This window comes from Pocillopora verrucosa, chromosome 12 (assembly GCF_036669915.1).
Source record: "Pocillopora verrucosa isolate sample1 chromosome 12, ASM3666991v2, whole genome shotgun sequence".
Taxonomy (NCBI): Eukaryota; Metazoa; Cnidaria; class Anthozoa; order Scleractinia; family Pocilloporidae; genus Pocillopora; species Pocillopora verrucosa.
The window spans coordinates 19,678,533-19,693,956 of record NC_089323.1 but is presented as its reverse complement, the minus strand read 5'-3'; the positions used below and the strand labels follow the sequence as shown (position 1 = coordinate 19,693,956).

Genomic DNA, 15,424 nt, shown 5'->3' with positions numbered 1-15,424 from the left:
TCTTGTTTTTTGAGAAATCTCTGAGGGATCTTCTCTCCGCGAAATAGTCGGTGTTCACAGCAGCATGGATCTCGGAAAAATCGATACATGTGGTATATTTACATTAGAAAGAAAAAAGCCTAAAGGGGAAGAATGTTTTATAAGAGAAATAAACTATAGGGCGTAAACTTTAGGCAGCATAAAAAAAGAAAGAAAAAAAAATTAGATTTTTATAAATAGCTCATTTGTTTCCAAATAATTTACAGACAGATAAATAGCCAATCAGAGGAAAGGACACTATCTAGTTGTCATTCGATAACTGGCGGCAAAAAGTGCGTGGTGTTATTTTCATGGAGGATGCTCGTTGGCCGACAATGAGGCAGTTTCTCTGATCTTAAAATGTCATTTTGAAACCGTTACAAGTTGTTGGGCAGTGAGCCTAGAGCCATGCACGTGGTTACTCTATTATACAAAGTGCTTTCGGCCTTGTACTTGCCTGAAACACAACGTTTAGAGCAATGCTAGTGGTTTTGATAAAAAGGTTAAGTCTTATGTTATATAAAACAACATGGAAAGACCTTTCAGTCATCCTACAGGTATTGAAAAAGATGGCGGAAATAATTACACCACAGGAAGGACTATGGATGGCTGTGATATCGCTAATATCGGCGAAAGGGATCTGAACAACAGCCAGGGAAACGTGACGCCGGCGATAGAAATGTTGAGTTTTAAAAACTGTGACGACGATGAAAGTGAGATGGAGACGGTTGAAATAATTAATTTGAATTCTAGTGGACAAGGGCTTGACATCGAGACAGTGGTTGAATCATACTTAGTCGAAGGTAAGAAGACATTTTTTTTAAATGCCCGCACACGAAATATTAAGAGGAGGGTTTAATTGGTGGATGAGCGGAAAATGTGTCATGAAATGCATGTTTCTTTGCACGAGGTACGTACGTGTCAGGGCCGGTGAGGTTCGCAAACTTTCCCGACAAATTGAATAAACATCCTCCTCTAGTGATACCAAGTTGGGTAAAATTTCCGCACAGTCCCATACTATTGTAAAACAAATCTGTTTTTCCAATGGCAATGTACTGTTTTTGTCATTGTTTTCTCTATCCAAGAACTGAATGCATAATGTGGTATGGGGCTGTGTGGAAATTTTACCCTAAGTTGTTTTTAGGGTTATCAAGCTGTTTTGCTCTTTGTAAAGATTCTTGTGATATTATTGTGATGGTCATGCGTGGATCATGGCCACGTTTATTAGTCATTACTTTCAGTTATGTTATCTCTTTCACACGACGAGTGTGCTTGGTTGTATCTCAATCAGCCTGTTTCTTTGCAAGTGGTGCCAGTGTTGGCGTGGTTAACAAACTCTCCTCGCTAATTGAGTAAAGCAAGATTTTTTCAAAATTGAATACTTTGTCAGAAGAGTTTTTTTTGTATATTGAGATTCATGTGACAAAAATGTGATGAACTTGTATAGATCATGGTCATAGTTATATGGTACCTTCAGTAATGTGATCTTTATCAAGCAACAAGCTTGATTTAATTAACTGGCCCAACCTCAGAACTGCCACAAGGGCTGTAATATTCTACTCCAAAGGCCTCAACAGAAAGTGAATTAACTCCATTACAAGAGGATGATACCTTTACAATACCTCACTGATAGTCAGCCACCCAAAGGTTATTCCGATCATGGTATTGGTAAAAAGCCATGACAATCATTCAATCAATCAGAAAAAAATATTTAGTTTCACTCGATAAGCTGCTAGTACGACTTCACATAGCTTTCGAGGGTTAGCAAAGGGTGGGTCCTAATCCCTTTCCACACACAAATTCTTGAAAAATTTATGTGACCTGTAAACTCTATTTTAAAAAATGTCACAAATTTAAAAGGGAAAACTTCATATTATATGTACTGCCATATGCTTTCCTCTTCAAAAGCCTAAATGTGATATATGCCTTTGTGTAAAAGCATGTTTTGTCTAGGATTTCATTTTATCAGTTGGTGCAATACACTTTTAAGATTTCCTTTGAAACGGTGTATTAAAGAACAGTTACCTCACTGTGAGGAATGGATTATCTTGTGAATTACTTAAGTGTGTTCACATTTTAATTAAACAGGTGATTTATTTATCAAAACAATCCAGCTAGGATGCTGGGGATTGTTGGCAACTATGCATTTTATTATGTCTGGATTTGATGTAACTGTGAAGTTCTACATACTGTTTGAAAAAGTGCTTGTAGAAAGTACGATTGTGGACATTGATACCCTCATAATGCAGGAATCACAAACACTCCCAAAAATTGAAATAACATTTTCTAACTTTTTGAATATTTGTGTTTTACTGGTTTGGTAAACTCTAGTAGTAAGGTGTTAATATTCTACCCTAGTTGCCAGAATTAAAGTTGTTTACTCACTCACCCACTCAATTCTGGATATGTTGATGTGTATAAGTCCTTTTTCAGTTGATATCAGTTGATTGTATTCTTTTTTGTTGCCCACTTGTTGAATTTTAACCCTCTACACCCGAGCTAACATCAGTAAGCATGTTCTTCCTATATTTCCTAAAGTGCTGACAAGGAGAACTTGTTTTAACAATCAGTAGCTTCTTAAGTTGGTGATCATTTCCTTTATTCTTCTGACCTTAATATGTGATTCAGGGGAGATATTGTAAGGAGAAATTAGATGCTGGTCACTTATACGAGTCAAAGGATTAAGAATAATGTTAACAATGCATTACATGATAATAATGGGATAATCTTGTAAACAAGTAAAGTGTAAGAGAGTTGGTTCAGAGTACATTTCTTAAATTTACTTACTTGGTTTTAAAAATGTTCATTTCAAGGAATTTTTTTTTCTTTTAATCTAGAAGATGGTGTTCCTGATACTTCCCTAATGCTGTCTAGCCACCAGGTGAATATTTAATTTATTTTATGCACATCCTTTTTAAAAATGAACGATCATTTACAATAGTTGATTACTGATAATTATGAATTTTAATCCTTTAACTCTCAGAAGTGATTAAAAAGTGTCTTCTCTTCATGATATCCATACATTATCTGGCAAACAGTTAATAAGAATGCTCAAAATTGTCAGGTAGAATTTGTTATCTAGATTAACACCAAATCCCTTTAAATAATTTACAAGGAAATGTTTGGCTGTTAGAGGAGAGAATGAACAATTGTATCTTGGTACTTGAGTGCAGCTTCTCCCTGTTGTCCTGTCATGAGCCAATGAGTAGCTTAACCTTAGCATTGATATCCACAACATGGTATTGGGACCAAACTTAAGGTTGGGCCAGTCCAGGATAGCTAGCCCCAAGATGTCACATAAGTTAACCCTTTACACCCAAACATCAGTATGTATATTCTCCATACTGTTATCTATACATTTCCTAAGGGGTTGGAAAGGAGAATTTGTCCAACAATCAGAAGCTCTTTAGTTGGCAATCATTTCCTTTATTCTCATGATCTTAAATGAATGATTCAACAGAATTATTGTGAAGAGAAACTAGATATTGGTCACCGTTAGTGTAAATGGTTAAAACAGTGTCTTTGTTGTAGTACTGTATTTAATTTTTGTTTCATATACATATAACGTCATTTCTTTCAATTTTCTTTATCGCAGAAACTCCCTTCAAAAAATTTCTGTGCAGAAATCAGGGCAGCTAAGGATGTTGAAACTTTCCTTGAACGACCAACACTACTTCTTGGACTGCATGAGACAAGTCTGCAAGGAATTATTGATGCAATGCTGAAGAAGCTGATCACTGTAATTGGTGGAGAAGACATTGATTTTGAAGAAGCTAGGCTGTCATTTTTCACCCATGACTCTGGTGAGGAGTTATATTATAACCTTAAAAATATTGAGTACTTTACCAACTAGACATATTTCATTCTTTGATTAGCCCTTTAATTCCCAGAAATTTTTAAATGTAACTTCTTATAATATCCTTACACTATCCAACAAACAGGTTATGAGAAAACTCAAACTTTTCAGGTGATAGTTGTTATCTTGATCTAACACCTGATTCTTGTAACAATTTAACAAGGGAATGTGTTACAACTGAAGGGGAGAATTGACAATAAGATCTAAAAAATGTCTGTAATTAAAAGTCGCTTGTTGAGAGTGATTTCAGTTGCAAATTGACAAAAATTTCTGACCATACTTGTTTCTAAACATTAAAGATTGAATTGGATAGTGTCCCTAGAGATAATATTGTATATTAATTAAATTTTGGTTAATTGTTCCTCTTTTAGTTCACTGCTTGGCTAAAATAATCCAAGGAACAGAAATATCTGAAGGTGGAGGCTGGGAAGAAACTCAGAATTGGCTTATTGCACTGTAAGTCAGTATGGACATAAGTGCAGCTGTGTTGAATTGCAATTGAAATTCTATTAAGTTGATCATCAGTGAGGTTAAACTTCCTTTAGTTTGTAAAACATGGTTTGGGTTTATTATTTTATATTTTTAATTGCACTAAGCTAGCTCACTGTGTAGAGCATTAGACTGCCATGGGAGAGGTGAAAGGTTCAAGCCTGAGACAGGACCACTACTCAGGGTTTTAAAATAACTGAGGAAAATGTTGTGCCTTTGTTCCAACAACTGCAAATGGTAACATGTTGTAGTCTGCTTGGATAAGGATGATAACCCATAGGCCTCTTGTTCTGCATTTTCTCTGTACTGGTTAGTAGGGGACATCAAAGAACCCATGCACTTCTCGTAAAGAGTTGGGAAAGTAGCCCTAGTGTTGTAGTCTGGCTTTGTTATTGTTTATAAAGCCCCCTATCTAAACCAGCCTTAAAGCTGAACTAGGCCAGCCTTTCCAAATGTTGTAAATGAATAAATTGAATAAGTAACTAAATAATTTTTTATCATTTACTGACCATAGGGGAGAACTACCATCTGTGCAGCAGAGCCACGTGGCCTTTGCGCAGCTGAGACATCCTGTAAACTTGGGAAGAACACTTGAGGAGACTCATTTGGTTGTCTTGGTGCTTGCTCCTAGTAAAGCTGTAAGTTGCTGTATATTCACCCTTTACACCCTAACATCAGTATGCATACTTTTCATTCTGTTCTCTAAGCATTTCTGTCAAGGCTGTCCTGGAGAATTTGTTTAACAATTAAGAATTTCTTGAGTCTGTGATCATTTCCTTTCTTCTCATACCTTAATGTTTGATTCATGGGTGATATTGTAGGGAGAAATTAGATGCCAGTCACTCTTAGGGGTCAAACAGTTAAAGGCAAACATTTCAAAGTCAGATGACAATGTATTCTTCTAATTAGTTGCTTTATTCATGGCAAGAAGTTCAATATTATATTAGGGGTTCAACATTATATTAGGGGTGAGTGCTAGGAATGAGTGAGGTTTAGTTCTTGCCACTCCAATATAAAATGAATATCTTATATGGCATTGTGTAATATCCTCTGTATAAATTAATGTGTGTGATGTTTATTGGTGAGAGGATGATACAAAGTCAATGAGGAGCGTGGTTGAGTAGTATGCAAATACTACTCACAATACTACAATGTTCAGCAAATGAGAGTGAAATTAACAAATAAATAATATTAGATATTTACCATTTTGTTATAATTTTAACTTATACTCCTTTACTAGCTATTTTATTGTTAAAAAAAAAACCCTTGATTTGGGAATACATGTAGTTTCTTGAAAGTTGCCCGTTGAGATTTTTCTTCTTAATTTCATGCCATTCAGAAAAGCACAAAGAACTCACTGGAAACAGGAAGAACTTTTGCAACATTATTGTCTGACATAGAGACAAGACAGTTGCTTATTGAAGCTGAAACAGAGGAGGAATTTAAGGTTTGTTCAAGCTGTAGTTATGATAATGAATTTGACTTTGCAGAGATTGTTTGCCCTCCATTTATTATAAAGAGTTCAAACTACAGCATGTATTGTTTTATCATATGGTTTCCATTTACAGAAAGTACTCTCAGTGCACAAAGAGACGCTTTCTTCTCGATCATGGTCAAAACGTAAACCTACCCGAAGGCAATTTGGTCTCCATCCAAAGTCCTCCTTTATCCATCAAAGAGATGATGAAAAGGTATACAGTTGACCAAGACGCCAAAAAGCTTTTTTTAATCTCTCTATTGTAGAGCATCTCTGTATATGTGTCATTTGACCTTTTCACTCCCAAGATCTCATATTAAGTAATTCTCTTTAATGTCTTTCATACAGTTCTTATGATGTTAGTTCTGAGAATTTGGTCTTGGATCAACTGATAATCTCCTAGTTGATAATTTTCTTTATTCTCATCACTTATCTGCTTGATATTGTATTAAAATTGTAAGGAGAAATTCTGTCTTGGTCACTCAGGGAGTAAAAGGGTAGAGGTACTTCAGGAGCACGGATAATGTTTTATTATTTGTGCATACAGAGTACCGGTACTTACCTTATCCATCAATTTGACAGAGATCAGAGCTGTTCTCATTTGGAAGGGGGGTCATACGCGACTTTCGAAGGAGATGGCCACATTATTTATCTGACTTTAAAGATGGTAAGTTGAGGTGTTTGTACCAAATTCATTACCACAGAAACATGGAATATTTTTCTCAAATACTTCCTTGTATCTTTCATGTGAATTACTTCTTTATCCAAATTTTTTTGTAAAGTATTGTAACAGGTGTTAAGAATGCATTTCTGTCTTAAATCAATCATAATGTGACTGTAAGTGGATTAAACTAAATGTTGTTTTAATTATTTTGGCCTTATCTTGTATCATGTGAATGAATTTTTGAAGAGTGGCTTTCTTGGAATTAATTTAATTTTCAAACTGTTTGAGAATGGTTTGCAAGCTGACCCTTATTTCTTTTGACAGTACATTTTAAGATTATTTTATTATTTGTATTTTTTTCAATTTTATGATTAAATAGGAATAAGAGGTCACAGGACCATTCCTAAAGTGATCTCCACAACACTATTCTTATACTTTGCCTGTATTCTGCCATCTATTGCATTTGGTGTTCTCAATGGCCGCAACACTAAAGGACAAATTGGTAAGTTGGCTAGGTTTGTTGAGACAGGTAATGCTATGTGCAGGGTTATGTCAGAGAAATTGACAGAAATGGTATGAATACTAGTTGAATAGTTTGTTTTTTAATGACCGTAGTTAAGAATTTTCTAGTAGGTTTTTACATTTACAGTTCAATTCATTTAGTGATTCATAAAATTTATATTGTCAGAAACATTAAAAATTTTGAATTTATTGAACATGTTGTGATAGCTGGTCCACAGTAACTGATCAGTGTCACATCATTAACAAGTTCACTTTACACATTTTATTGTGCAGAAGCACAGAGAGTTTGCAATGAGATTTGTAGCCTGAGCTATGACCCACATCAATTAGCTTACACTTTGTTGTCATTGACTGTGATTTGCAAGTCACATTCTTTAGTGATGACTTAGATGTTGACTGCTCCACTCATCATTCTTTTACAGATGTTCAGAAAGTAATCATTTCACAATCTGTGGGAGGAATTTTGTTTGCCCTCTTTGGAGGACAACCTTTAATTGTTTTACTTACCACAGCTCCACTGGCACTGTATATCAAAGGTGATGTGTAAATGTTGTCACAGTACAATAGTAATTATATAACTTCAGCTGGTAAACAAATTGTAACACATTTTAATCAGAAGAAAATGACCTGAGAAGAAATCCCAATTTAAAATTGATAGCAGCAATGGCATGTCTATCATGTCTACTAACAGATAAACAATACATTTACATTTTTTGTATTTTTCTTATTTTGAAAAAAAAATGCTTATAGGTAAACATAATAATAATAATAATACAACTCATTTATGTAGCGCATATACAATGCTATGCACTTTACAATGTAGTACACAGAAGTAAATAAAATGCCTTATAAAAGAAATCACTTAGTCACTAAAAACTTTGGCAAAAAGAAATGTCTTAAGTTTGAACTTAAACATTTCTAAAAATTTCCAAACATCTCATCATTATTAATCACTTGGCATTTGTTTTTCCTTTAGTTATTTACAACATTGCAGTAGACTTTGATTTGGATTTCTTTGCATTATATTCTTGTACTGGTCTTTGGAACTCATTCTTCTTATTTGTCTACTCTACATTTGGTCTTTCCCAGATCATGAAGTGGTCAACAAGGTACAGTGTTTCTTCAATAGTCATCAATTTTATTTTTCTCAGATTCAAAAAAAAAGCAGACATTTATTGTATACTTTTCCATATCTTTTACTTGAACAAAAAGTATGCAGCCATGCTATTCATTGTGAGTTTCTGGAGATTCTTTATCATAAATTTTTAGTTTGGTTAACATTTGATTTGTTTTAATCATGTTTATTTTATGGCAAGATAGTCCTGAGGTAAATCCAAGCACTCTGATTGGTTATTACTTGGTCCATATTTTGGTATAGCGATTGTTTCCACAGAAATGGTCCAAACGTATGTATTTTTGGTCACGAAAGCCAACAAATTCCAATTAAACATGTTTGGTCTGTGTGCCATACAACAAACTACTTACCCATCTTGCTTGCTCAAGGCATACAGGGGAATATTAGCCCTCAGTCCTAACTGCCACAACTTTGGGCCAATATTTTCCAGTACTGCTCATGCGCTCTGTTAGTGAGAAGTTAATTTTTTTTTCCTTCACAGATCAACAGAGGAAATTTTTGCTTTGTTCATTTCACTTGCATTTACAGTAGATGCCATTAGTAGTATCATCAAAGGTACTGATAATGATTACCCAGAAAAGAACAAGTTGTTATTATTTTTTTGTTTTTTTTGTGGAAATGTCTCTGTGAGCACATTTGCACATGTGAAAATGTGGTGGTGGTGTATTTACAAGCTTTCAGAACTAAGTTGTGTTATGAGAGTCATAGACATACACAGGGTGTTTTAACAACAATTTTGATAAAGATCAAAACAAAATGATTAAGAAATGATTAACCTTGAGTTTTCAGCTTTCAGTTTTCCTACATTTGGTCTGTTTTACAGATTTTTGTTTGCGTTTCAATTTTTTCTTTGCCTTTGCAACTGGGATTGTTTTAAAAATTTTACCTGAGAAATTTGCCCCAGGAAATTCGCATGCAGGCAGCCAAAATTGTTTAAAATTGATTTTTTTTACTGCTGTGTTGTCTGTTTGTTTGTGTATGTGACTATAGCACAATTAACTTCTACACCCTATCATTAGAATGTGTACTCTCCATACTGCTCTCCTTATTTCCTAACATTCTTTTGAGGAGAATTTGTAGAACAATCAAGAGCTTCTTGATTTTGTGATCATATCCTTTATTCTTAATACCTTAATGTTTGATTTAGGAGTGTTACTGTTGGGAGAAATTAGATGCTTATCACATGAAGGGTTACAAGGTTAAGTGACTGTAAAGTAATAATGATTGCCTTTTTTACTGCTAGTTTTTAATAAGGAATACTGTGGGAGTTGTTTGGTACATGACTGTATATATTTTTTCTTTCACCAAAATCTCCTTGACAGAATACTCAAATCCTCACTGTACAAGCTTAAGTTCCTGCTGGAACTCATCATCCTGTGTTGTTGGTCAGGCAATTGCTGATAACTTCACTCATGATCAGGTCCCAGATGTATCTGTTTGTAGCAGAGAGGGAGGTCTCTCCTATGCTGTTATAAGCTTAGGAACAGTTTGGATTGGTGTAGCACTGTACAATTTTCGTAAGAGGTCAGTAGCAACAGGGTAATATTTGCATTTGCATGAAAGGAGTGCTGGGAAGTTTGTCTATGATTCCAACAAGTTGGTTTTTCCTTATATTTAGGTGTGATTAGACCTTTGTTACAGAGCACTCCTTGATGTGACTCTGTTCTGACTGGAAAAGTATTTTATCCTCTGAATTTGCAGCACAAGGTCTCTGTTTGGTGACCTGTGTTCTTCAGACATGGAGCAAGTTGTAACATGTCATAAATGTAGTTTCAGTGGTTTGAAGTCAAAATGAGATGAACTTTTTCATAAAATATTGATCATGCTGTGTAATTTTCTACAGTAAAAATTTGCTTTTTTTCGTCCTTGGTTTACTGAATGCTGAGTCTTGAGATGTTGCAGGATTCTCTTAAGGCAAACTACCCTAATTAAAAAGATGCCTAGATTTAAATTGTTTCTGTACTGCATTTGTTTTTTGATATGTTTGTTAATTGATGGAGTATATTGATTTCAGCCCATTTCTTGATGCTGGAAAGAGAGAGGCATTGGCTGATTATGCACTTGTGGTGGCTGTACTTGTCATGTCTTTTATTGCTTCATATTTTGTACGAGATATTGATAGTAAGTACTGCAAGATAAGAGCAGGGTGTGTTATTGTTTCTTTGATATTTACTTATTCTACTTCATAAATGTGATAGAAGTGAAGAATAAATATCAGATTCTGGGATTTTACATAAAGATCAGGCCCTGGTTGTTCAAAGGTTGAATAATGCTATCCACTGGATAGAACTCTATCCGGCGGATAACGCTATATGTTTAGCTATCACTTATCTGCTGGATAGCAATTTATCCATTGGATAGCGCGTTATCTGCCTTTTATACAACTGGCCCAGATTATTGTCATCACATAGTGACAATAATTAGGATGACAAACTTGTCATGAGACAACCTTGCATTCAACTTTGAAGTCTGTGGTAGTTCATAATTTCAGAGCTATATAAAGAAGGCAGTCTATTCAAAATTTAATCAATATGATTATAACTTGATCCTTTATTCCTTGTGATTTTTCACAGATTACAAGTTTGAATCAAGTGGTACATTTTCATTTACTGTTGCTCCCTTACACAAGCTCACTTGGGGTGCAGTGTTTGCTGGACTTGGGTTAGGTTTCTCCCTGTCTCTGTTATTTTTCATGGATCAGAATATTTCAAGTGCCATGGTCAACAATCCTGGAAACAGGTACATAACTTTAATTATTTTTTTCAAAGAGGGTTTGCTAAGAGATTCTGTACTCTGCTTGGTGCTTTGTTTATTCCATGGGTCTCTTTTCAGCCCACCATTATGGTAATGCTTTCATTAGTATTTTAAGTTTGAGTTTTTGCCTGAAGGAAAAGATGATTCAATGATTTATTGAATTATATGTAGTCAATGTGTTCACTAAATACCTACGACCTTTTACTTGGAGATTTGCATTCCTAGATAGTTGATGAGCTTACAAAGCCTCAGATTGATTATCAGTACTGCAAAGAATAGCAAAGTATGCCAGTATTGAATGATACTGTTTTATTCTTAATCTCTCTGTAGTAATTATGATTGATTTTGGCAGGATTTTTGATAAATGACTAAATCACATATCTTTAACCCTGTCATTGTTACCATCTACTAAGCAGTGATGTCAAATCACCAAATTTAACTTAATATTTATTTTCATTAGATTAAAGAAGGGTAGTGCATACCATTGGGATTTACTTGTTGTGGCTGCAGTCAATGGCTTTCTATCAATTTTTGGCCTGCCATGGGTACATGCAGCCCTTCCTCATTCACCATTCCATGTCAGGGCATTGGCAGATGTTGAAGAGCGAGTGGATAGAGGACATGTGTTTGAAATGTGAGTTTAGTATCTTCCAGTGTAGAGACCAAGAAGTCTTTATATATCCAACCATATAAAGATTCCTTTGAAACCTTTTTCATAATCAGGATGACAAATCAAGTTTGTTTTTATACAGTAGCAAATAATTAACAGAAGTGAGTGGTTCTAAAGCTGGGTAAAACTAGTGACCAGCTTAGGTTGAGAGCTCCCTAATCTTACACTCAGAAAATTGATAGCGAACTTATGTGGGTTAGTTCAAAGTGATTGGAATGCTATTGAACATAAGTCAGAGTAATGTCTAAAAACTGAAAAATGGTGTCAGTTAGTAAAAACATCTGTTGAGTATCTCAACCAGTCAGATCACCTTTACTAACTGTGAGCAGAGGAATTAGAAACCCTGTGGATTGTGTATGAAATTGTTTTTTGCAGAAATCAGAAATGTAATATGAAATTCTACTTAAATTATGATAAATACATGTACTTTTACTAAGGAATGAAATGTAAAGAAGGAGTAGAGGGTAATTTGAATACCTAGTAGTTATTTTGCATTACAGTTCCACTCAGAACTTCAAAGACCATTTGACTTCCATTGCCCTTAAATTTATTTTTTTTAAGGAATTGCTTTAAAAAGTTCTTCAAATGAATGGCAATTTAATCTGTTGGATTGAAATATGTTTGCTTTTGCTTGGTTAACTAAGGCTATTTGAGCCTTTGAGAAGAAACAAATAAGGATTAAGGATTTTAATAGTGTGTTTTTTTTCTTTTGCAGTATTGTTAAAGTTAGAGAGACAAGACTGACTGGGTTTCTCTCAAGCACTCTCATTGCATTATCACTGTTGATGTTACCCATTCCTCTCACACTGATCCCCACACCTGTCCTTGATGGCCTGTTTCTTTTTATGGCTGTGACCTCCTTATATGGTAACCAGATGTTTGAAAGAGCCTTGCTGTTGGTCACAGAACAGGTTGGTAGGATATCAAACTCTTTTGTCACAGGGTTGTGCCCTAACAGAGTCCAGTTGTCACAGATGAGTAAAGTGCATCTGAGCCACATAGTGTTATTGTCATGGAGAGCTTTTCAGAGCTATGTGCCTGGATTTTTGAGATTTAGAGTGTCCAGCTAATTATTTGAAGAGCACAACCCTGTGTATGCAAATACTGTCTCTTCATGGTGATTATGTCTTGTATTAATTCTGGAAAACCATCATGGTTTTCCCCTTTGGACTTTCTTATGGTTCAGCTCTATGTTGATTTGGAGACAAAATTTACTCTACTTGATTAAATTAGCTCCTAAGTCATAAGAAATTAAATTTCGTTATTATAATATATTACAATCTGCCATTATTAATGATTAAGTTTTGAAACTTCTTGTCATTTCTAAGAGACCTGAAAATATGAGATTTGTTCATATATGTTTAATGTTATAGGCTGCCTACCCACCAAACCATTACATTCGGCATGTGCCTCAGAGAAAAATGCACTTGTACACTGCTCTGCAGTTCTTACAGCTTGGTGTTTTATGTGGATTTGGATTTGCCCCATTGCCATATCTTAAGATGGTGTTTCCTGTTCTTCTCATGTTTATATTGCCTATCAGGTAAGACCAAGGTACAATTTGAGTTACCTTAACAGTTAAGCCTTTAGCTCCCATGGGTGACCAAGATATAATTTCTCCCTATAATAGAAATACAATATCAAGCAGACAAGTGTTGAAAATAAAGCAAAAAAATAAATAACAGGCTTATTAGTTGATCCAATACCAAATTCTCTGAACTAACATCAAAAGAATTTTATGATAGACAGTAAGGAGAGTTGCTGATGAGGTGTTGGGAGTGAAACAGCTGAACATAGAACAGGAAAGAAATTTTTTGAGGAAAAAAATCTGGGTCATAGGCCATATCCCTTTTAGGATTCAGACTCCATCCACTTTCTGACTTTGGCAGTAGTGATAATTTTAACAAATAGTGAACAGGATAAGATAAGCCATCATTGTGTTAAAGGGGCTCGTTAAGATAAACACCATCTAAAAGATAAAAAAGGTTTAGATAAATCCTGAAAAGCTTCTATGGTTATGTTGTACTGTGTCATTCCCTAGTAATTAGGACTGCAGCTGTAACCATTTAAGGGTAATTTGATGAAATCATATTTTAACTTTGCAGGCATCTTCTTGTTCCCAAACTGATCTCTTCAGAGTATCTTGAGGCTTTAGATGCTCACTTGTAGTGAGTAAATTATTTAATCTTTTAAATACAAAGAGGCAAATCAGGATAGTTCTTCAAGCCTGTGAATGTAGATCTAAAGTATGTCTACAAATAGAGGTTGGATGTTATAGAATCTTTTTAAACATTTAACTTCTTAAGAGCTACACTTATAGAACCACTCATAGCTTAGCCTGTGTTAACAATTATAAATTAAAAGCTAAGCTTGTAATTTGTAATTTTTAAAACAACCAACTAAGCCATGAGTGGGATACTGATTTAACCAATGTTAGGCATTCTATATCCTTGAAAGAACCTTAGATTACCCTGTACTCAATGCAATTTTTACACAATTTTCTACCATCAGGGTTTCCAAGTAGATTGGAGTATTTTTTTCTGAAGGGGGGGAGAAACTTTTTATTTTTGACATTTTTCGGTATTAATGAACCTGAATTCAAGATTTTTTTATATGGTCAACCTATTTCCGTGCTTATTTCATATGAAAATGAATCAAACTTGATTTGGTGACCTATAAGTTTTTTTGTTCTGTTCAGGTCTTAACATAATTTAGTTAAATTTTTTTGATGACATTCCTTGCAAGTTGCTTGGAAAAAAGTCTCCTTTGAGTCTCTTCTTTCTTCTAACAAAATATTTTGATCACAAATGGGAAAGTAGATTGTTTGCCAGCACCACTTTTTTGAAGAAAAAGAGGGAGTTTTTTTCAATAATTTCTCATCTATTGACTTACAAATGTATTTGAATGTGTATTTCTGCATTTTTTGTATTACTTGAATGAAATTCAATTCAAGAATTTTGTACATATAATGTATGAATTCTGCTACATGCAGATCTGTTTAGTGTTTGGGTTTAGTTTAAAATTAAAAAGCCATATTCTAAAAAATTGATTTAAAAAAATTTAAGGTTAGTAAGCCTTTGGTAATGTAAGTAGTGAAATGGCAACAAGTTTGTGTCAAATTTTGTAAATGAAACTTTACTTAAATCATCAGTTAGAAAGATTATTAGAGATACAAAAGGGTATAAATAATAAAGAGATGTACCACCTTCCAGCAACAATTTATTATGAATTGTAAAGGATTTATTATATAGGAAAAAGATTTCACTTTATTTAGAATGAACAATGACATTTGTATTTCAAGAGCCCAGAAAGAAGCCAACTGTAGATCTACCAGAATTCAGTGTGATGTTTATGCTGCCCAAAATCCTGAAGTTTTAATTGTGTCTGAGGGAAAGACTTTGTTAGCAGCCAACCCCTCCTTAAGTGTAGAGTGATGTGTCTCTAGATTCAAGAATGGAATTGTGTCATCGGGTTGGTTAAAAAGCAGATTCCTAGTTTCTTGTTGAGCTATAACAGGCCAAAAAGAGGTTTTTTTCCTCCCAAGCTTCCTAGACATTTTAGAAAAAAATTGAAAGATGTACGAAATGAGGAAATTACCTCCAGACATGCAGTATATAACATGTAACCAAATTATAACTCCTAATTTCATGAGTACTTCTCAATAATAATGATGAACTGTCTGTTTCATTTTGTTGTAATATTCTCGGATAAGAGTCGGTATCTAAAGGTTATCATTTAACTGCATTCCAGTATCGTACACCTTTAACCTACAAAGGACGTTGTTAGGCATACTTCCTAATCCACCGTCCCGTAGTCCACCGTCCGCACTATTGCGGGTA

At 34.5% G+C, this 15,424-nt stretch overlaps 1 protein-coding gene across 4 annotated transcripts; it reads left to right on the top strand.

Annotated features, from left to right (window-relative positions):
• Window positions 1–321: 321 nt before the first annotated feature.
• Window positions 322–15,383, top strand: LOC131791554 (solute carrier family 4 member 11). 4 transcript variants are annotated; one of them, XM_059108898.2, is made up of 19 exons: window positions 322–821; window positions 2,859–2,899; window positions 3,614–3,821; window positions 4,246–4,330; window positions 4,878–5,001; window positions 5,703–5,810; window positions 5,932–6,054; window positions 6,423–6,507; window positions 6,884–7,006; window positions 7,449–7,562; window positions 8,003–8,135; window positions 8,643–8,716; window positions 9,484–9,685; window positions 10,176–10,282; window positions 10,735–10,900; window positions 11,376–11,549; window positions 12,301–12,496; window positions 12,959–13,128; window positions 13,691–15,383. In XM_059108898.2, exons 1-19 carry the CDS (start codon window positions 548–550, stop codon window positions 13,752–13,754), a joined length of 2,571 nt encoding a protein of 856 aa, XP_058964881.2. In that variant the 5' UTR covers window positions 322–547; the 3' UTR covers window positions 13,755–15,383. The 4 variants fall into 4 exon arrangements, with proteins under 4 accessions (XP_058964881.2, XP_058964880.2, XP_066015684.1 ...); XM_059108897.2 differs by having other exon boundaries at window positions 2,856–2,899; XM_066159587.1 differs by lacking the exon at window positions 322–821 and adding an exon at window positions 1,540–1,665 and having other exon boundaries at window positions 2,856–2,899.
• Window positions 15,384–15,424: the final 41 nt, after the last annotated feature.

Coding starts and splice junctions, on each gene's coding strand:
- LOC131791554 (XM_059108897.2), top strand. CDS start 548: ATGGAAAGACCTTTCAGTCATCCTACAGGTATTGAAAAAGATGGCGGA. Junction 3,822..4,245: donor ATTTTTCACCCATGACTCTG/GTGAGGAGTTAT, acceptor TTCCTCTTTTAG/TTCACTGCTTGGCTAAAATA. Junction 5,811..5,931: donor AAACAGAGGAGGAATTTAAG/GTTTGTTCAAGC, acceptor TTCCATTTACAG/AAAGTACTCTCAGTGCACAA.